At 48.2% G+C, this 21,565-nt stretch overlaps 3 protein-coding genes across 8 annotated transcripts in view; 1 reads left to right on the top strand and 2 right to left on the bottom strand.

Annotated features, from left to right (window-relative positions):
* Nucleotides 1-492: 492 nt before the first annotated feature.
* On the bottom strand, nt 493-7,069 carry selenoi (selenoprotein I). The gene is made up of 10 exons (XM_067242104.1): nt 6,892-7,069; nt 5,315-5,383; nt 4,895-5,003; nt 4,468-4,542; nt 3,913-4,175; nt 3,705-3,813; nt 3,545-3,593; nt 2,823-3,003; nt 2,349-2,522; nt 493-2,197 (listed from the first exon to the last, which is right to left on the bottom strand). Exons 1-10 carry the CDS (start codon nt 6,946-6,948, stop codon nt 2,090-2,092), a joined length of 1,194 nt encoding a protein of 397 aa, XP_067098205.1. The 5' UTR covers nt 6,949-7,069; the 3' UTR covers nt 493-2,089.
* A 1,190-nt stretch (nt 7,070-8,259) lies between these two features.
* ost4 (oligosaccharyltransferase complex subunit 4 (non-catalytic)) overlaps nt 8,260-21,565 on the top strand; it is a 118,530-nt gene continuing 105,224 nt past the window's right edge. Inside the window, exons 1-2 of one of the 2 annotated variants that reach the window (XM_067242264.1) lie at nt 8,260-8,411; nt 8,526-8,696. In XM_067242264.1, coding sequence (XP_067098365.1) covers nt 8,260-8,373 — 114 coding nt within the window. In that variant the 3' untranslated portion in view covers nt 8,374-8,411; nt 8,526-8,696. Of the gene's footprint in view, nt 8,412-8,525; nt 8,697-21,565 lie in introns of those variants that run through there. The other variant, XM_067242265.1, reaches the window with a different exon arrangement.
* On the bottom strand, nt 8,870-21,103 carry agbl5 (AGBL carboxypeptidase 5). Of its 5 annotated transcripts, XM_067242455.1 has the most exons (18): nt 20,987-21,103; nt 20,461-20,621; nt 19,884-20,130; nt 19,473-19,644; nt 19,042-19,208; nt 18,478-18,655; nt 18,210-18,388; nt 17,492-18,077; nt 16,966-17,135; nt 16,514-16,649; nt 16,096-16,307; nt 15,762-15,964; nt 14,056-14,232; nt 10,633-10,808; nt 10,450-10,505; nt 10,128-10,327; nt 9,834-9,952; nt 8,870-9,458 (listed from the first exon to the last, which is right to left on the bottom strand). In XM_067242455.1, the coding sequence occupies exons 3-18, from the start codon at nt 20,096-20,098 to the stop codon at nt 9,375-9,377; spliced, it is 3,030 nt and encodes a 1,009-aa protein (XP_067098556.1). In that variant the 5' UTR covers nt 20,099-20,130; nt 20,461-20,621; nt 20,987-21,103; the 3' UTR covers nt 8,870-9,374. The 5 variants fall into 5 exon arrangements, with proteins under 5 accessions (XP_067098556.1, XP_067098557.1, XP_067098558.1 ...); XM_067242456.1 differs by having other exon boundaries at nt 10,450-10,502; nt 10,657-10,808; nt 20,461-21,061; XM_067242457.1 differs by lacking the exon at nt 14,056-14,232 and having other exon boundaries at nt 20,461-21,061.

The following is a 21,565-nucleotide window of genomic DNA, read 5'->3' as shown; positions in this document are numbered from 1 at the left end:
AAAAAGGTACATACTTGCATGTGTCTCTGCACACGTACATTCAAAACATTCAGACGTACATACAACACACACACACACACACACTACACCTCCTACTCACACAAGCAACATTGTTTTGGTGGCGTTATCAGTCACAGTTCCACAGTCGCGTCACTACACAACCCTCCGAATCCAACCACAGTCCTATCTGATGAACCTCAAAACTCACAACAACACCGCCTTGCTTCCCTACTGATTCTTTACCGGTCACCAGCACTAATCTCAAACCAGACGGCCAGGTCTAAGCAGATCACCCTGCAGGTGTCCACCACAGCGCTGTTACCTGTCCTGTGGTTTCAGATCAGTGCAGGTAAGGAGCGGAGGCTGAGAGGACGGGAGGCCCCCTCGGGAGGCCCCCCTCAGGAGCCCCATCAGAAGCCCCCTCAGGAGCCCCTCCTCGGGAGCCCCTCCTCAGGAGCCCCCCCTCAGGAGGCCCCCCATCAGAAGCCCCCTCAGGAGCCCCTCCTCAGGAGCCCCCCCTCGGGAGGCCCCCCTCAGGAGCCCCCCCTCAGGAGGCCCCTGCAGTCTCCTGGTCCTCCAGCCCGTTAGCAGACAGGCTGAGGGAGGGCAGATGGGGGAGCGGCTCACACCAGCATCTCCACTCTCTCCTCGTGGGAAACCGGGAGGGAAAACAATCAAAAACTATCAGAAATGCAGCATCAAACAAACGAACCAGAAACAAAACACAGGAGAAAACAAGAGCTGATGGCCGTATCGCCAGTGTGACAGTAATATGGAGAGCACAGTCATGTGATGTGTCTGCGACAGTAATATGGAGAGCACAGTCATGTGATGTGTCTGCGACAGTAATATGGAGAGCACAGTCATGTGATGTGTCTGCAACAGGGTGGCGTGGAGTTTGCGGTGACCAGTGACAGCTTGTTCCCTCAGAGCGAGTCCCCTCCGCAAACGGCTTTGGGACACACTCTTCATTCAAGCTCAGCGCAACCGACGCACACGCATCGCCCCCCGCAACAGAGAAAGAAATAACAAATACGAAAATAAAAATACAATTAAAAGTGAAAACAAAAAGAACTTAAGAGCGAATCGGCATGCTGACACGACACCTCAGAGGGCAAGGAGAGCCTGGAGGTCAGCGTTCAGACAGGGGTCACGGTTCAAGGGTCAAAGGTTGACAGGTCAGAGGTCAACCTGGTTAGTGGTATGAATACTCCTGCCTCCAAAAGGCTTAACCCTGATTGGTCGAAAATGACCTCATTAAAACTCAGACAACCATCACCAGAGTGTGTTGTGTATATGTGTGTGAGAATTTCAAAATGGATCACTGACTATTTCATATCAGATTTTGTTTTATAAATAAAAACCCATCAATATATAAATAATAAAGAGTTTCCTCTCAATTGTACAGAAAATCCGATCAAAATAGATTAAACTCCGCCTTCATGCCCTGGTCAAGACCTTGACGCACATCCCAGGAGCAGGTGTGGTTGTACCCTTGGTTACGGTTCAGAGGTGAAAGGTCAGGGCTGGAGCTGCATTATTGTGAAGCCTATCTATCAAACTAACGGAGACCTAAATGATGTTTCCCCAAGGCAATATTATACTGTACATTCATGAGACTGTGAGTCAGTGTCACCTTCTCAGATCAGAAGATGTGCGGTGTGTGTTTGCGTGTGTCAGCACAGTGTCTGTGTACAACAACCTGTGAATGTGTGAGTTTGTGTCAAGTAAGTGTTGTGTGAATGTGTGTGTGTGTGTGTGTGTGAGGCTGGTCTGGGCTTCTGTCCTTGCGGCTGAAGCACATTTCCTTAGGAAACAAGCACACCTCATTGGCTCAACCAATTGGCCGATCACCAATCACGGAACCCAGAACCCAAAGTACCACCCCTGTAGTCCAGAGCACTTGCCCCAAACTGAAACTGTTCATGGTTCCAGAGTTAGGGTAAGCGCGTGTGTTGAGGGAAGGAGAATAGGAGGGTCATTGTCTAGCTGGATAGAGATGTCCTTGGGGTAGAGGAGGCTGGGTGGCTGTTTTCCGTGATGATGAAAGTGAAGTGTCGGTTGGCTGCAAAAGGGAAGTGGGAGGGCTTTAAACCTCCGCTTCCTTCAAGCCGATTCGCTCCTCGTCTTGTCAGTCACTGTTGGGCTTCTTCAGAGAAAAGGCATAGATGTTGAAGTGGTCGCTAAGCTGGTGCACCTGGGGTGGGGTTGAGTGGGGAGGGGGGGCACACAGGAAGTTGACATTAAACCTTGCTCTCTGTTAGTGAACGAGTGGCAAAGGTTAATCATCTCACAAGAACAAACACATACCAACTCACACGTGTGTGTGTGTGTGTGTGCGTACTCACCACTGACACTCCATAGTGGATGTGTGCCAGTATTACTCCACTCGTCCACACGTACAGCAGCACAGACTCATCAACACCGTTCAATGCCAGCAACACCACCGCCGCCAGGGGCAACAACAGCCAGCTCAGAGCCTGACAACGAGTGTTACTCATCTGGCAGACGATCAGCTTGCACTGCAGAGAAACAGACACACACCAGTGTTTACACAAGGTCAGGCAAGCATGGGCGTGTGTTTACATCTATAGAATAGAATATAGAATAGAATATCTTTATTTGTCATTGCAAAAGTACAACAAAATTGAGGTAGCAGGCCTCATAGAGTCTGATTTGACTCAGAGAGACAAATACAGGTCAGTTTTGTGCATTGTTAAGTGCTATGATAGCTCTGGGATAGTACATGTCTATGTATGTATGTGTGTGCGTGTGTTTGTGTGTATGTGTGTGTATGTAGTGTGTGTGTGTGTGCCACTCACGGTGACGTTAGCGAAGGCTGTTCCGATCATCAGGTAGAAGACTCTGGGCTGCTCCTGGATGATGTTGGAGGGAGACAGCACCACCCAGAGGGTGGAGAGGAGGAAGAGGAGGACCGGGGAGAGGAAGGGGAGGAAGGCCTCGTACAAACTGCTGTGCTTCAGAGTCTTGCTGCGATGACCCCTGGGCAGCAACACAGGACACTCTGACATTTACTTTACTCTAAAGTAAAGTAAACACTAACCATTGCCCCACTAACCGATACATGTCTACTTTTATTCATTTATTGGACTGTCCTCCCATAAAATGTTGTAAAGGAATGAACAAGAAACTTAAAAACCCAACCTTAACCAATTAAACAAAGGGTCAAATTTCACAATATTAAAGTATTTTTCCTCTACGCAATCTTAGAGGCCTATTTTGCCCCACTGACCTAATCATGTCCATACTAGGAGGATACAAAGTACAAAGGGAGAGAGTGATGTCAGAGTTCCAGAGGTTTCCAACCTGATTACTTACATTTACATTTAGTCATTTAGCAGACGCTCTTATCCAGAGCGACTTACAGTAAGTACAGGGACATTCCCCCCGAGGCAAGCAGGGTGAAGTGCCTTGCCCAAGGACACAACGTCATGTTGCATGGTCAGGAATTGAACCGGCAACCTTCTGATCAATAGCCATAACCCGATTCCCTAACCGCTCAGCCATCTGACCCCCAACTTACTTTAGGACGTTGTAGAGGCTCATAGGAAGTGTCACAGTGAACGAACAACCTGGAGGGTAAGATCGAGAACACATCAGACCACAACCTCTCCATCACCCCTAAACCAATCACACTACGCGGAGCACATCCGTATGCACTACACTAACCAATCACAGCTCACCTAGGATCATGAAAGTGAAGAGGTCTCTGTAGAGGACGTGCCACTGGATTGGATGGTACCAGGTTTCCACGCCGACCACCGCAGTGATGATGTAAACAATGGAGATGGTCTAAGAACACAGGAGACAGGAGGAGTTCAAACAAAACACCTTCCTGGACACAGTTACTTTAGAGCAAGTTCAAAAAGGTGTGTGTGTGTGTGTTCTCACCACTTGGCTAATGTCATATCCCCAAGGTAGGAACAGTATCCCAGTGTTGTATTTCTCCCAGTGGGACAGAATGAATGAGAAGAGTACCACCCACAGGATGTAGTACAGAGTCAGCACGTCCACACCAGTTTCCCCTCGGCCAAATATGGAGTAGACGCACGCCACAAAGTAGACACAGGCCCAGCTGTCCAGCCCGTGGTCAAACAGCTCCCCTAGTGGTGTGGAGGAGTTGGTACGCCTCGCCTGCTTTCCATCCACACCATCTACAGGAGGAAGTAGAGGGTTTGATGGAAGAAAACAGTCTCAACCAACGGTGTAGCAGCAATTTGAGTTCTGGGATTCATACACTCATTGTCAATCGGCTGAGAGAAGAGATGTAATGCAGTTTAACCAGTGAGCGATAGTGTTATTGCAGTGCAAATTTAGCCTAACGATTAGGATTACAATATAATCCTAGTCCTTCAATTTAGCCCAAAGTTAAAGTGGGCATCCTACATTCTGAAATGCCGACTTTATTTTTCTGTCTTTCTAAGTGAGATGGGTATTAAAACTCACCGAGAGTGTAGGCCAGGAAGTTGAAGAGCCCGGCGGTGACCCATACCCAGCTGGGGACATGCATGTGTCCTTCAGCTGATACACAGACACACACACACACACAGGTGGGTTATAATGTGAACAGGCAGGTGTGTGTGCATAACATCACTGTATACCTCGTTGAACTGACTAGCTTTCTGGGTGAATCGTGAAGGGAGTTGGTAATGGTGTGTGTTTGTCAAAATATTTACTCAGTCTTATGAGTTGGCTATAAACCTTTAGTCACGAGGAGACATCTCCAATGAGAAGTGGACTTTGTCCTTAATGTGCTCACACACACACACACGTACATGCAGAGGAACACAAAGAGAGAGAGAGAGAGAGAGAGAGAGAGAGAGAGAGAGAGAGAGAGACAGAGGCAGAGAGAGAGACAGAGAGAGAGACCCACCTGAAGCATCGAAGTGGTAGTCATAGAAGGCCAACATGACGAAATTCAAGACCAGGAACATGAACCCTGTGAAAGTGATGAGGTTAGGAGCCAACCAGGTAGGCATGATCTGAGGAGAGAGAGGTACAGGGGCACTGAGCGACTGACAGTTACATCTTAAAATAGGCCCTTTGCAACTAGCTGACATTTATCATGATATTTTTGTTGATGGGGGGGGGGGCAGCAGGGGAGCAGAAGAGACGGTTTAGTGAGAGACTTGGTGTACTTTGTTATTGTAGCTCAACAGGTGATGGAAACCTCATGAATGATGTAGCTCTCATTAGCATAGAGATATCACACACTGTCACACACTCTGCAAGAGAAGACTATCAGACAATCGTTTTAATCGTCACACGGTGTGTGTGTGTGTGTTCTGCTCACCTTGACAACAGAGTTCCAGAAGGGGTGCATGACGTAGACAGACAGCGGGTTAGAGTCCACTGCGCTGTACTGGAGAGGCACACGCGCACACACACGTGTCAAATCATAGCGAGCACAATTGACACATAATTTTATCTTTGTAACCAGACATCCGTTGGCGTCAAACACATTGCACACAGACACACCAATCCACCAGCACAGCACTGTAGTCATGGTGATGGCAAAGACAGAGGGAGGGTGCCAAGAAGAGGTAGAGTGACAGGATGAAAAAGAGTGAGAGTCTAGGAGTTACTTGAGAGCAGCCATTTGACCTCTATGTTTAACCTTCCAGTGTGTGTGTGTGTGTGTGTGTGTGTGTGTGTGTGTGTGTCTGTGTGTGTGTGTGTGTGCGTGTGTGTGTGAGAATGTGAAGAGCATTCAATACATGCATGATGTCCTTCTGAACATTGAGCAGAACACAAGCATGACCTAGACAACTGGTGACTACATGAAGTAAACAATATCTCCATTCACACAGCCCTCCTCTTCCCCCTGGCTTGAACAGGAATCCCTGCTGCCTACACAAGCTGGTAGTGATCCACTGTGTAGGGTTAATTGGCCCTAAACAGTCATCTACTAGTGTATTTTTAAGTGATTTGGACATCAACTAAAAAGCTCTGAGGTTTGAAAAGGTAGCTGAAAGCCGTATGAGCAATACCAGTCTTATACCTCATACCAGTCTGTTCCCTGTTGAGCCACATGGCTACAAAATGCTATTTGTTCAAGCAGTGACATGGTTTTGCCAAACCCAGATATATGCGTTCACGGCTGAACATTATTTTAGACCCCAAATGTAAGGTGGCTGACAGATTCACACCTCTCTCTTACACACACCCGGAAACCCACAGGTCAGGAGAAACGGTCAACGAGACGAAGCTAACCTCTACCTGCTAAGGACATTTAGGGTCCAGTGAGTTTTCAGGACTAGCTACGTCTCAGCCAGATCAACTAACCAAGGATAAAGACGTTAGCTATCATACGTTAATTATGTACAAACTAGGTCGTCATATTAATTTCAGCAGGTTGGCATTTCAGCTAAGATTCAATGGGATGTGCGTGCTAATAATCGGGTTAGCTGGGTGCTCGGTGAGGTGTCGTGTCAGAGGCGTGACAAGTGTTTTCCTGTCAGTATTACTATAGATACTTAATGTTAACCATCTCCCTTGAGCGCCTTTCAATCACAACAATGCTTATTTTAGTCAAAGCAAGTCAAACTGATTAGATTGCATCCTTCTAACAGTAAGCTATATGCACGCGCTGTCATCCACCAATGGGCGCCGTCTACATCAATGGGCTCCGTCTATTCGGTGGAAAGGTAACGATAGACAACGTAACAGTGCGATATTCATCGGAAATGCTTCTACTAAGGATCGGGTTTTAGTTTAACTTACACTTGTTACTAAAACAGAACGTAAATGGCTCACAGTGGCTCGTGGTAACTACATTACAGCTCAACTACATGATCTTGAACGATCCACGAAGGGTTTCTTTCCAGGAAATATTCTAAGCCCTGCTAATGCAGTTTTTTCTGATCATACCTTGTACTTGTCGAAGCCCGACAGCTGCTCTTGAGTGACATATTCGTACATAGCCATGATGGCAATCCCAAGGCTCTGAATCCAGCAACTTGAAAATCGATTCCCTCTTGATCGAGATTCCCTAACAGCTATCCTCGTTAGGGACACTACATCTAGCTTTAGCAACTACCGCTCAAGCACGCCGGGAGGCGATGTCGAAACATTCGGCCACTCCTGCCTCATACGAGTCCAGACACCCACATCTGCTGACAACATGAGCACACTGTTGCCTCCTCTGGTGAGGATGATATGTTGTACATTATTGCATTATCATCTTGTCACTAGTGTCAAATTATCTTCAACTAAAGATACAAATTGTAATTGTAAGTATTAACTGTAATCGAAATACACGGAAACCGACGCAAACTCCGTCGGCCGGCCTCGAAAACCGATAAGCCCTGACTTCCAAACGTGCTTCCCAAGGTCAATAAAACATACTTTGAGATCTTAAATGACACTGTAACAATCTAATGACATTTTTCAGCATACGTCATTAGATAGCAAAGGAACATTTTAACACTAAATAGAAACTAAGAACACTGTATATCTTTCTCCACACAACCAACTATTCTGGCTTAACCTAGTGAAGTGATCAAATCAAAGAAAGGCTAACTTTCTAAGTTTCTCAAAATACTATAAAATACTATTTTATTTTGGGGATATTAATGCAGGAGAGACAAACAAAAAACCTGAATGTTATTCTCATGTGAGGGACACATTTTGTTCATAAATCAAAGTGTTCAACAATAGGCCTACAAAACATTTCCAAAACCTAGTGATAAAAATACATATTCTGTTTAAATGTTCCTTTCATTGATACTTCTCAGTTTGTGAAAATAATATTTTTGATGTTTCATATTTGCCTTGCTGTAGGCTACAATAAATATTCAGCAATGGTAAAAAAAAAGAAAAAAAAAGAAGAAAATCGTTGTGAACGAAGTTACGTGACGTGGCTTTCCAACAGCGGAAGAGGTTCGCATCTGATCTGAAAGCTGACTGAAGCAGACCCTGCTTATCCATTAGAATTTATTTTGTACAGCAGCCAATAAAAAAGAACAAGGTAAGATTTCAACGAACCTACAAAAGTTAAAAGAGTATGTAGATGTTATAGCCATTGCGCTTCAGGATCTTAGCTAGCTTGCTACGTGTCTTTTTTTTCATTCAGCGCTAGCGAAGGCTAGCTCAGATGCTAAGCTAGTCTAGCTGGCTGCACTAGTACTGGAGCTAGTTAGCCGTCAGATAGCTAGCTAGTAGTAGTTTGGCACCGCCTTGTCAATGTCTGATGTTCGCAACGGGTAATGTAGCTAGCTGTGTTTGCCATTCTGCAGGATGGTTACGGACGTTCAGCTGGCAATATTCGCCAACATGCTTGGCGTATCGTTGTTCCTGCTGGTCGTGTTGTATCACTACGTTGCAGTCAACAATCCCAAGAAGCTGGAGTAGATTCCCGCCCCCTTCCCCCTCCTGGTAATAATGATGGGGTGAGTGACTTCAAGCTTACAGTTTGATCTCTTACTTTTGTGTATTTTTGACGTTTTACATGATTGAGATGTTGTGCCTTTAGCCAAGTTGAGTGAATTCATGCCTCTTTACAGGTGTGTGTGTGAGAAATTGGGGCCAGGGCTACCCTGAAGATCCTTGGTGCCACTAGCAAGAATATTCCAGCTTTCTCTACCCATACACCTGTCATCCTTTCCTGCTTTTCCACAGAGACATAATTCCCCGTATGTACAGGAGTGCTTTCTAATAAAAATGTGTGTGAATCATTCTGGTTGTGGTTCTTTTAAAACACAGTTGGTATTGACACTAGCTGGCACTGTGCCTAAACACATACACCTCTCACTTCCTTTCATGTGTCTTAATGTTATGAAATTTCACTCATCATTTAGAGCTTTGAATGCAATAAAGAAACAAATACAATTTATTATCATGATAACAGTAGACTACTTATTTTATTTATCTGGTCATACAGCAAGACACACACAATCTGGTGTCCATCTGTTTCACAAAACCATCCAGGAATATACTGTTACATCGATATATGCATCCCATCACTGCACACCACTAGAGCAGTAAACATACAGATATAGTTCATCAGCTATGTGCAGGAAACTTGCTCATTTATAAATATTGTGAGTTGTGCCGTAAATGAACAGTTTATTCCTAACGTCCATCATGAACGCATCGCTCATGCAAAGGGTTAAGAGGAAGCAAAATACACTTTCAACATGACCATTTAAAATCACAGTAGATAAAGAGCTGTAAGGAAAATACTTCTGTTTCAAAAAGTGCATCGGTGCTACAGTCCTCTTCATGTGTACTATGTATGTATGTGAAGCCATCAATCTCTTAGCAGCCAAGCAGCCATCAGCTGTGAGGGGGTAGGTAGGTGCATGGTAGGAAGGTGCAGGTTGTAGCCCATGAGGAAAGAACATGTGCTGTACTCAGACCTCTCCACAGAGGGGCGCTGTCCCACACACATTCACAGACTCGAGCAGAGAATCTCCTGGGTCCGACTCTTGCGGGACCTGGTGAGAAAAAACCCAGCTCTGTCGCTAATGGGGTGGCTCTGAAGTGTCCGAAATGATATAAACAACAACCTTGTAGTTCAGGGGTGTTCAATCCTGGTCCTCAGGGGGATGTTCAGTCCTGGTGTTCAGGGATGTTCAGTCATGTTTTAATGCTCCAAAACAACTGATTCAAATGAATGAGTTGTTATTGTGCTCTGTGGAAGCCTGATGACAACCATTCATTTGAATCAGGTGTGTTGGAGCAGGGAAACATCTAAAACATACAGAACAGTGGGCCTGAACACCAGGATTGAACATTCCCGAACACCAGGATTGAACATCCCTGTTGTAGATGGAAACCGTTTCAGCAGTAGTACATGTATGCCAAGTTACCTGTGGTGGTTTTGCGGTCTCTATGGTGGAATCTTCCTTGTAGAAGTGGCTTCTATCAGAGTTCCTCTTCAAAGCCCTGGAGGCCAGGCACATAACTGAATCCTCCTTTCCTGATACACGTACAGCAGAGAACAAGAAAGACACTGATGTGTGTTTGTAGGCCACTTGTATGTAAAGGTTCCTAACATATTTAGGTGGTTATTAGACCATGTCAGTTTTATGGGCATGTGACTTTGTGACTCATTGCAATTTACAATTTCTTGTATCAACTGCTTGTGTGTACGTGTGGTGTACCTGACAGGTGTCGGCGAAGGCCTGGTTGCAGGAGCTTCCAAACCCTCAGTGTGGTCGACTCCTCCCTGTTGGCCGAGGGGGCCAGGCTGGGGCCAGAAGGGGAGAGGAGCGGAGGCTGAGGTGGAGGCTGAGGCTGAGGGGCTGTGGCCGGGTCCATCTTCCTGATGGGAATGCGGCTGGCCCGGGGCTGCAGCTCACATCTGGACGGTTGCATAGGAACAGGACGGTACGGGTCAGTTTGACATCAGCGCCTCTGTTACAGGTGTAAAACTGTCCCCTCCCCCCCCCCCCCCCCCTAGGCAGTCCTGGCAGACACACTTACTTGCTGAACTCTACGGAGGAGAGAATGTGAAGGGGTCCTCCTGTCCCACTGGGCTGAGAGACGGCACAGAGGAAAACAGGGAACAAAGACTGCAGTTTGAACCACAGACTGGAGCATGTAACACACCTGAGAGAGAGGAGTGTGTGTGTGTGTGTGTGTGCTAGGAGCTGACCTGTGTGTGTGTGTGTGTGTGTGCCAGGAGCTGACCTGTGTGAAGGTCTTTGTGGGGTTCTGTATGTGTGAGAAGGTCCGCCCCCCCGATCCTCCTCGTCCGCCACGCATGGGGAAGTCCCGCCTCTTGACTACAGACAGGAAGTCCCGCCTCTGGACTACAGACAGGAAGTCAGGACAGCTCACGCCTGGTGACAGGAGGGGGCAGGACGACAGGGAACAGAGAAGCAGAAGAGAAGACAAGTGGGCAGCAGTCAGCTGAGAGGACTGGCCATCCCTCCTGTCTGTCCAACACTACATGTCTGTCCAACGCTACATGTCTGTCCAACGCTACATGTCTGTCCAACGCTACATGTCTGTCCAACGTTACATGTCTGTCCAACGCTACAATATAACAATTACAATGTATCAGTACATTAGGGTTAGTTCATGGGGTTGCTTCATGAGCATGTCATTGTTGGATGTTTTCATTAAGGTGAATCTTATTGTATACGTTACTGACTCCTCTTTAAAAATAGCCAAGTATCAGTCATGCATCAGCAACCTTGCTGACGGTCCTGTTGCCAAGTAGTGTGACTACTAAAGGTCAGATCTAATAAAAAGTGCGACTGTAATAACATCATCATGCATCAGAGTGGCGCATGTGCATGGTGGTCATAGCTACATTACTGAGTAGGGTTGATCAAAGCCAGTGTGTATGGTCTATCCAATACAAGATGAATTGAGGTCTGTGGGTATATTTGATTAGAGGACACACACACACACACAGGAGAGAGTAGAGGTCCCACACACAGACTGTAGTTTCTCCACAGAGGGATAGTTTATTCCAGAAGATGAGCCCAGTAAGGGGGTAATAGACAGCACAGTTAAGAGTCTGTTACTGAGACACAGTTACACAATGACAGTCTGGAACAGGAAGATAGGTTAGCGCCACACAGAGAAGGAAAACTCATCTTACAGGAAACCATTACTGAAGACGACAGGCGAGTAGGATGAAGTAGTATTGTCACGCATGAAGACAAGTAGGTAAGCGTGTGGATGGGAAACAACAAATAGCACAACATGATAAAAGCGTAGACGTGTGAGTTCACAGTGTTACTGGATGCACAACTCAGGCATCCTGCTAGTCTAGACTGAACTCAGGCTTCCTGCTAGTCAAGACTGAACTCAGGCATCCTGCTAGTCTAAACTGAACTCAGGCATCTTGCTAGTCTAGACTGAACTCAGGCTTCCTGCTTGTCTAGACTGCACTCAGGCTTCCTGCTAGTCTAGACTGAACTCAGGCTTCCTGCTAGTCTAGACTGAACTCTGGCATCCTGCTCGTCTAGACTGAACTCAGGTTTCCTGCTAGTCTAGACTGCACTCAGGCTTCCTGCTAGTCTAGACTGGCTTCTTTCCTTTCCCTGTGTGGATGGAACACGTCTGTGACCTCGAGGGTCAAGGGTTAACGTCCCCTTAGATGACGATATCAAGGGGAAGGACACAAGGGGAGGAAACCAGGGAGGAAAAGCCAGCTGAAACTGTGTAGGAAAGTACGGCTCTCCTCTAGCAGAGATAAGGCAGGCGAAGCACCAGGTGGGGAATGGAGGGCGGAGCAAGGCACACCACCGCTAACAACACAACACTGAACTCATACGCAGAACCCTGCCTGAGCCGAGAACAAACTGGCCCACCTGTCGTCACCTAGAACACAGGCTCCAACCACGCTTAGTCCAGCCCAGTAACGGTGGTATGAAAGTGTAGGATTGAGCTGGATTAAATATCATACAATACAATCCCCAAGTAATATAACCCCTTGTTACACACACATATAATCCCACATCATATTACGTGACTCTACATGATCATCTACAGATACTGTAGTCCCAGCTAACCACAAAACACATGACCTATAACCTATGTATGCCTTCAGCCCTTCTTTTGTCACTTTTAGGTACCGACTAACCACACGTCACATTCCAACTGTAACTATACAGGCCACGCAGACCAAGTAGCACACAGCGACACAAACAGCCAGGCCAACTAATGATCCACGTCACAAGAAAAGAGGTCTAGATCAGTGATGTTGTTTAGCATGACGACATTGAAAACAACGTAAGTAACGCTTGAGCCATCACTGCTCTCAGATTTATCTGATATAAAAATTTGCTGATAAGTTTGCCGTTTGTTCGAAATTCAAATGTAACTTCATGAATTTCGTTTTTTTAAATGTGTCTGCTTAGAATGTATTGTCTGAATATCGAACAGCGTGGCTTCCATTCCAGGCTTCTGATATGCAATTAGAAGCAGGTCTGTATTCCGGTAATGTCACGTTCTGGGCTGTGGAAGGAAAATGCCAAAATCCACTTAGGGACCAAGCCCAGAAATCATAAACATGATTCCAACAGCGTTCTAACACTGGATATCATATTTGTCAACTGTGGTCTGGGATTAATTGTTACCCTGACAGTTACACCATGACAGTGTGAGACTAGTGTGTTGACAGTTCCACTGTGACAGTGTGAGACTAGTGTGTTGACAGTTCCACTGTGACAGTGTGGTCTCAGGAGCATAAGGTCTCTGCTCAGTAGTTGAAAGAGAGTGTTTTAATCTCAAGAGGAGCTAACAAAGACCATCGGCAAATGGGAGGGAAATTCAGAGAATGTGCTCACATGATTATTAAATAGCATAAAAAAGAGAAATAATAAAATCTGCTAAATACAATTAAATGTGCATAAAAAAAAAAACTGTAAATCGCTGCCACAACACTCACACAGCATTGCCATTGGAATTGAAATTGCGTCATGGCAAAATAAAATGTTAAAAGGTCATCATTAACATCTTCCCACTGTCCCTGCAATATTGTCTTTGTTCATATTGTTCATGATTTGGCCACTCAGATGAAAAAACGTTTTTCATGAATACTGTGATGCGTAAACATATTACAATAGGATCCTAAAACAAGAAGCATCTAATATGAGTGTAACTGAGAACCTTGCTATGTGACTATCTAAGACTGTACACTGTGAAAGCTCTGCTTCAGTAGCTTTATTACAAAAATACAAACACACATTTCTAGGTTTGTGTGTTGGGAAAAGAAATCAGTAAGGTGCAGATGTCGTATGAGGCAAAAATCAGAGGAACGTCGAAAGAGAAGTTTGAGACTGGCACCAAACAAACTCATCTCCCAGAACCAACCAACCAATCACACACACACCTACCCCCCCCCCACCCCCTCCCCACACAAACTTTCACACACACACACACACACACACACACTCATTCAGTCTTGCGTGGACCCGGTCTGGGAGGTGCTGGCGTCGGTGATGAAGGCAAGTGGAGGTGCTAGGCCCTGCTGGAGCAGGGGGCTCAGTTTGGAGAGCAGCCCAGGCCGGGGCAGGGCCTGCAGGGAGGGGAGCAGGGCCGACAAGCTGGGAGGCTGGAGGGAGTACAGACCTGCCATAGTGACGGAGGCCGGCAGAGGGCAGGAGCCCCCCGCACACACCGAGGAGGAGGACGAGGAGGACGAGGAGGAGGCGGGGGAGAGGGGGGGGCGGGAGGGGGCGTGGCTGTTGCTAGGAGACCGCAGGACGGAGCGGAGGTGGGGGCGTCTCTTCTCCTGTGCCTTAGTGTCTGAAGAGGGAGACACACACACACACCGGCTCAGTCACATGCAGGGCACACACACACGCTCTCGGTCACGTGCACAAAAACAGACACGCAAGGTACACACACACACACAGTTACAGGACCACACACAGCTCAGCCCCATGCGGGAACTAGAGACTGGTCAGAACACAAGCTACACGGGCCTCAGGTCTGCCTTGTTCTACAGCTTCTAGCTGTCGGGGTAGAATGGGTGATCGGTTGGTTCGGGTCAACCTCTCACCATGTCGACTCATGCACGCACACACAGACCTGCCATCTCAGAGGTCACGGGGTCATGCTGGAGTCAGAGGTCAAAGCCATGCAGGTTAGTGGATTTCAGCTCAGCCAACCGCAGATTAGGTTAATATCTAGGTTCCGAATCTCATCCAGCACACAATCTGAAGCAGTGAGGCAGCCATGCAGGTAGGAGGCAGTGAGGCAGCCAGGCAGGTAGGAGGCAGTGAGACCATTAGGCAGGTAGGAGGCAATGAGGAAGCCAGGCAGGTAGGAGGCAGTCAGACAGTCAGGCAGGTAGGAGGAAGTGAGGCAGGTAGGAGGCAGTGTCTCCAGCTGGGGGACAGACCCTGCCTCGCTCCAGCTGGGCTCTGTCCTCTCTACCTGCCCCACAGTCTGTCCTCCTCTCTACCTGCCCCACAGTCTGTCCTCCTCTCTACCTGCCCCACAGTCAGTCCTCCTCTCTACCTGCCCCACAGTCAGTCCTCCTCTCTACCTGCCCCACAGTCTCTCCTCCTCTCTACCTGCCCCACAGTCTCTCCTCCTCTCTACCTGCCCCACAGTCTCTCCTCCTCTCTACCTGCCCCACAGTCAGTCCTCCTCTCTACCTGCCCCACAGTCAGTCCTCCTCTCTACCTGCCCCACAGTCTCTCCTCCTCTCTACCTGCCCCACAGTCTCTCCTCCTCTCTACCTGCCCCACAGTCTCTCCTCCTCTCTACCTGCCCCACAGTCTCTCCTCCTCTCTACCTGCCCCACAGTCAGTCCTCCTCTCTACCTGCCCCACAGTCTGTCCTCCTCTCTACCTGCCCCACAGTCTCTCCTCCTCTCTACCTGCCCCACAGTCTCTCCTCCTCTCTACCTGCCCCACAGTCGGGGGGTCAGATGTCTGAGCGGTTAGGGAATCAGGCTACCAATCAGAAGGTCGCTGGTTCGATTCCCGGACGTGCAACATGACGTTGTGTCCCTGGGCAAGGCACTTCACCCTACTTGCCTCGGGGGTACTCCTACTGTACTTACTGTAAGTCGCTCTGGATAAGAGCGTCTGCTAAATGTAAAAATGCACAGTATGTCCCATCCACTACTACTGAAACCAACGGTAGACCACAAGGCAAACACAAACTGACGGCAGGCTTCTAAACACAAAGTACAACAGCAGCCGTGTAACAGGCAACGCAGAGAGAGACAGACACAGCGAGTGGCGACGGAGAGAGAGAGTGATATAAAAGGGATAAAAGGAAGACCAGGGCTGAAGAGAGAGGCCAGGTGGCAGTGCTCCTACCTCTGACCGGGCCGAGGGTCTTGGTGGCTCCGCGGGCCGCGTGCGTGTTGGTGCGTGCTAGCGGGCGTGGCGGCGGCGGCGGGCAGCCGAAGGTGAAGCTGGGGGAGACGTGGATCCTGGGGGAGGGAGTCTGGCTGCTGCTGCTGTGGCTGCTAGAGACCACACCGCTCAGAGCGTTCTCCGACACCGAGCTGGACAGGTAGCTGGCAACACACACACACACACTAACACACACGCTAACACACCGACGACAAGGTGGGTGCTCGGCAATATCAATCCAAACGTGACAGTGAGGAGCGTGAGGCTTGACGTGTGTGTGTGTGTGTCCACTTACGTGCTGCAGCTCTTGGGAGGTGAAGCCTTGCTTCCGTTGCGGTACACGCGGGGCTGAGCGTGTGTGTGTGTGTTCGGGCCCTTGCTGTTGCGCACGTGTTTGAGGATCCAGGCGCGGAGAGTGCTCAGGCAGCTGTGCTCTGATAGGACGAGGCGTGGCCACGGGTTACACTCCGCCATGTCCAGGGCTGATATGGCCACCGCACGGCCCACCTGACACACGGAACAAATACAGACTTTAGCAGATGTTTATCCCAAGAAACATACAACAATCGAAGGACAGAACTGCATAGTTCTAACAGGGTTGGATAATGTCAAGGAACAGTCAGTATTTTACCGGGCACGGTGCAAGAGTAACAACATCTCAACTACACACAGTCTTTCTTATCTCCAAGGTAGGTGCGTGTGTTTACACGTACCTGTTCGTAGATGTCTGGTGTGTATTTGGGCGGGAAGGCGGGAGGGGGAGGGGGCGTGGCTCGGCCGTTGTCGTGACAGGCAGGAGGGATGCTGTTGACCCCTCGGCCTGTGTTGTAGTTACACTCCAGGGTGTAACTGCAGAGGCAAGGCATGTTGTTTAATGTGTTGAGCTCCACCAACGTGCGTGCGTGTGTGTACCTGTGCAGCAGTCCTATGGCCTTGTGTATGTGTGTGTGTGTGTGTGTGTGTACCTGTGCAGCAGTCCTATGGCCTTGTGTATGTGTGTGTGTGTGTACCTGTGCAGCAGTCCTATGGCCTTGTGTATGTGTGTGTGTGTGTGTGTGTGTGTACCTGTGCAGCAGTCCTATGGCCTTGTGTATGTGTGTGTACCTGTGCAGCAGTCCTATGGCCTTGTGTATGTGTGTGTGTGTGTGTGTGTATGTGTGTGTACCTGTGCAGCAGTCCTATGGCCTTGTGTATGGCCACGCGCCCGCTGCCCTCTTTAGACTGGCCGTCTCTCTTGTCTCGAGCGTACATGTTCTTCTCTGAGAAGTTGCAGCCCAGGAAGTCGAAGTGGGCCGAGTTCACGGCGATCAGCTTGGGATAGAGCATGTTCTCCACCTGCAGAGAGGAGCAGCCACACAGAGAGGAGCAGCCACACAGAGAGGAGCAGCCACACAGAGAGGAGCAGCCACACAGAAAGGAGCAGCAGCCACACAGAGAGGAGCAGCCACACAGAGAGGAGCAGCCACACAGAGAGGAGCAGCAGCCACACAGAGAGGAGCAGCAGCCACACAGAGAGGAGCAGCAGCCACACAGAGAGGAGCAGCAGCCACACAGAGAGAAGCAGCCACACAGAGAGGAGCAGCCACACAGCCAGGCTCACAGGGTTAGCATCTTGTCCACCACCAGCAGACCGGGACAGACTACAGCAATGTTCACGTCCCGACAGAACGAGTCGCCGTGCGGAGGCTCACCTGCTGGCTCTCGTCTGAGAGGCTGTTCCCGTACATGAAGCAGCCCCGTTTGGAGGCGTGGCCATGGAGGTCCACATAGTAAGCCACGCCCCCCTCGTGAGCAGGGATTGGCTCCTCGTCTGTGAGTGTCAGCTCCAGAGGGATAAGAGGCGTGGTCTCTGAGGAACTTGGTGCTTGGTTCTTATTACAGTTGATCTCCTCTCCCTTCCCCGTTTCCGTGGTGACCCAGCCATTCTCCTCCGTCACCATGGGGACCTCTGGGAGGATGGGGTTAGAGTCTTTCCCGGAGTTGCGTTGGTTTAGGCTGAGCTCAAGGGCGGTGAGGGGAGGGGCTTGGTGTTGATTGGTGGTCTTGGTAGTGAGGGGAGGGGCATTGGTGTGTGTGTTGGGGTGTGTGTTGGGGTGTGTGTTGGGGTGTGTGTTGGGGTGTGTGTTGGGGTGTGTGTTGGGGTGTGTGTTGGGCTTTTGCAAGCGGTTGTGTGTGTGGTGGTACAACAGCAGCGCTTTGGCCCCGTAGATGGAGGGGTGCAGCTGAGGGCTGGGGTTTAGATACTGCCTGTTCAGGTTCACCCCCCTGGAATCAGTCCTGCAGACCACACACAGACCCACCAGCACAGACACCATCATTACTCCAGTCTACATCTGTACATCTCATGGATAATTCCTAACACGTTTCAAGTGGGAGTAAAGAAGTGTGTGTGTGTGTGTGTGTGTGTACCTGTAGTGGCCGCGGACCACCCCGTCAGGGTTGAGCATAGGAATGAGCTTGAAGACAAATATGTTTCGGAGAGCATGAGCACGCGGGTCGTCTCTCCTCAGGATGAAGTTGAGGAAACCGTTGAACACGAAGGACGAGGGTGTCTCGCCAGGGTGCACACGACTGCTCAGGAAGAACACCTTCACACACGCACGCACGCACACATCAATATCACCCCTCGTGCCACAACCACCACACAGAAAAGAGACTTTCTGTAAGAGTGGGTTACCCGTTTGCCTGGGAAGCGGTGTGGTCGGGGTGTGGAGGTGTCAGGGAACAGGTTGGGAAGGCGAGGCTCCCTCTCCTCATGCATCCCGTGACAGTTGGTGACAGTCAGGAGGTCGACCCTGTTGCCATCCAGAGTGTGACACAGCACCTCCCTGTGGTAGTACACACTGTCCTTCGCACTGGCAGACACAGAGGGATTCATTACATTTACATTTAGTCATTTAGCAGACGCTCTTATCCAGATCGACTTATAGTAAGTACAGGGACATTCCCCCTGAGGCAAGTAGGGTGAAGTGCCTTGCCCAAGGACACAACATCATTTGGCACAGGCGGGAATCGAACCGGTAACCTTTAGATTACTAGCCCGACTCCCTAACCGCTCAGCCACCTGACTCCTCATTACATTACACTTACTCATTCCACAGGCGCTTTCATCCAAAGGGATTCAGTTGAATGTGTGCGTGTTTGTGTGTGTGTGTGTATATACATATATATATATATATATATATATATATATATATATATATATATATATATATATATGTGTGTGTGTGTGTGTGTGTACCTGCTGGGGTTCAGTGCTGCAGTGCTGGGGTATTTCTCGTCCAGCTGTTGTAGTAACTCCTGGCTCTCCGTATAGGAGAAAGGGTAGCAGAAGGAGAAATAGGTGGTTGCTCCTCGCACCTCCAACAGCCGGTGGGTAAACGACAGGATGAACTGATTATCCACCAACTGAGAGAAGAAAGAAACAGTAGAGACAGAAGGAGAGAGAGAGAGAGAGAGAGAGAGAGAGAGAGAGAGAGAGAGAGAGAGAGAGAGAGAGAGAGAGAGAGAGAGAGAGAGAGAGAGAGAGAGAGAGACAGAGAGAGAGAGACAGAGAGAGTTGAGAAAAAGCAACAGCCTTCATGTTTTACACCGTTCATAAAGAAGCCTTTCTATGTGTTCATAAATATGATGCCCCTGTGTGTGTGTGTGTGTGTGTGTGTGTGTGTGTACCTCAGAGCTGGGTCTGTCTCGGACCCTCTCCCAGCGTGCCTTGCCAGGAAGCGTGCGTACGAGAGGGGCCATGCCCTGGCTGTACAGCTTGCTCTGCTTGTTCATGTTCATCACGTTAATCTTCAGCATCTTCCCAGGGATGCCACCACGAACACTGAAGTAGAACCATGACCTGCAACACACACACACACGGTACAATATCTACAATATCTTCATCCCCCCATTGGAGGAAATCCATTGAAAGTGCTTCCGATTCTTCTCGAGCAGGGGTCTGTGGCAGGGGAACCGTGGACAGCTACCTGCCTGTAGGTTTTCGCTAATCTAGAAAAAATCTACAGGCAGGCAGCTCTCCAGCAACAGAGCAACCAGAGACCCATGTTCTAGAGACTTCTGCCAGCGTTGCCAGGTTACCTGTTCCCATTCTCGTATTCCGTCCCAGCACAGTCTGGGCTGGTCCACACGTTGAACTCGTAGTCGGGGGCGGAGTTAAGGGCTGAGGAGGCGTTCCCTGTGGATGCAAGGTCTGCAGAGGGGGAGGAGCTAGCTCTCTCCACTTTCTCCACTCGTGCCAAGTTCCCTGAGTCGAAACGGGAGCTGAACACCACATTGCCAAACCGTGCCTCCATGATGCTAACCTCTCTTTCCCCTTAGGAGCCGCCTGTTACAAAACCACACAATTTTATTAATAAATAACAATGTTATTCTGAGGCATGTTGATATATATATATATATATTATAGTAGTGTTTTGTACTTTCTACGGTCAAGAGGCTCGGGAACACGCCCCCACACCAGAGTGCAACAAGACACGCCCCCACATCCAAAACACACAGCTCAAGAAGACGCAACAAACAATTGATGTTGTGTAGGTGAAGCTCATATTTCTGCCCTAAACTTACTAGTGAACATTCAGTTGAAGCTGTACACCAGTTAGAAAACAGTCAATGACATTGCTCTCACTTACGAGAGGGCCTTATCTTTTATTGTTACCTGGAGATTCGTCTTTTCTGTCAGGAATGTGGGACATCCAGTCTCGCTCGATGGCCAAGGGCTACTCGGGTTGGTAACTACCAACAACCATGTCACCTCTTCTTGACTCGTATTAGATGATAACGTAGCAACGCACCCCAAATGTGCTCAATCTTTAGTTGCTGTCAAATAAACGTCATGCAAAAACAACACTGACTGACATTGTCACTCGCTTGCATGGAACAGATCTGATATCCGGGCTGAAAACTGAATAGCTGAACTTGCCCGCTATTGTCTTGAATCTGTTTTTGATCATATGTATGCACTGAAGGCAATACGTTGTTAAATTGGAAGAAGTAGGCTAACACGCTAACATTAGCTCGTAATAGCTCGATCTACTGTAGCTAGCAGGAGGCTAAGTTATGCTAGCAAATGGACAACAGCAAAATTTAACACGAAGGACACGACAATCTAAGCTCTTGCCAAAAAAACAATTGCTAGAAATGTATAATTTGGTTTCAAGCGTGAATGAGTTTATTTGTCTTACTTATTCGTGAAATATAATCATTTTCGCGTTCGCGTCCTTTCAGATCACCAAGATGCTCTTTAAACCCAAACAAACCCACTACAACAGAGCGACAAATATCCGTGTGCTGATTGGCTCTCACAACAGAATGAAGTACGCACGCAGTAGCATGGCGTACATAGACTGGTTTGGAGGAAAACGAAATTAGTGGTTGTTCTGGCTCACATCAAAGAAAACCAGTATTCTCCTTCCCTCTGAAAGTGCTTTTAAAGATGTTGTTAGTAGAAAACATTGGAGGGTACGGGCAACGATACCGCTAACATCCGTATGTAAAATAAGCGCTCTACCGCTTAGGCTAATTCCCCGCTTTGTCCAGTTTAGATTTACTGTTGACAGTAATACAGTGTTGAATTTGATTTTTTTACTGTCAATTATGAATTATTATTATTATTATTGCCTGTTGCCCGCAATTTGTGTTAATTCATGTAAAAAATTATCTCAAAAACTCCATTCACTGAGGAATCTTAAACGTGATTAGTTCAAATAAAACGAAGCCTATACACATACAATTGTAAAAAAATAAAAATTTCTTACGCATGT

The sequence above is a fragment of the Osmerus mordax genome, chromosome 8 (assembly GCF_038355195.1).
Source record: "Osmerus mordax isolate fOsmMor3 chromosome 8, fOsmMor3.pri, whole genome shotgun sequence".
NCBI lineage: Eukaryota > Metazoa > Chordata > Actinopteri > Osmeriformes > Osmeridae > Osmerus > Osmerus mordax.
Note: the sequence above shows the minus strand (reverse complement) of the source record. Positions and strands in the feature narration are given on the sequence as shown.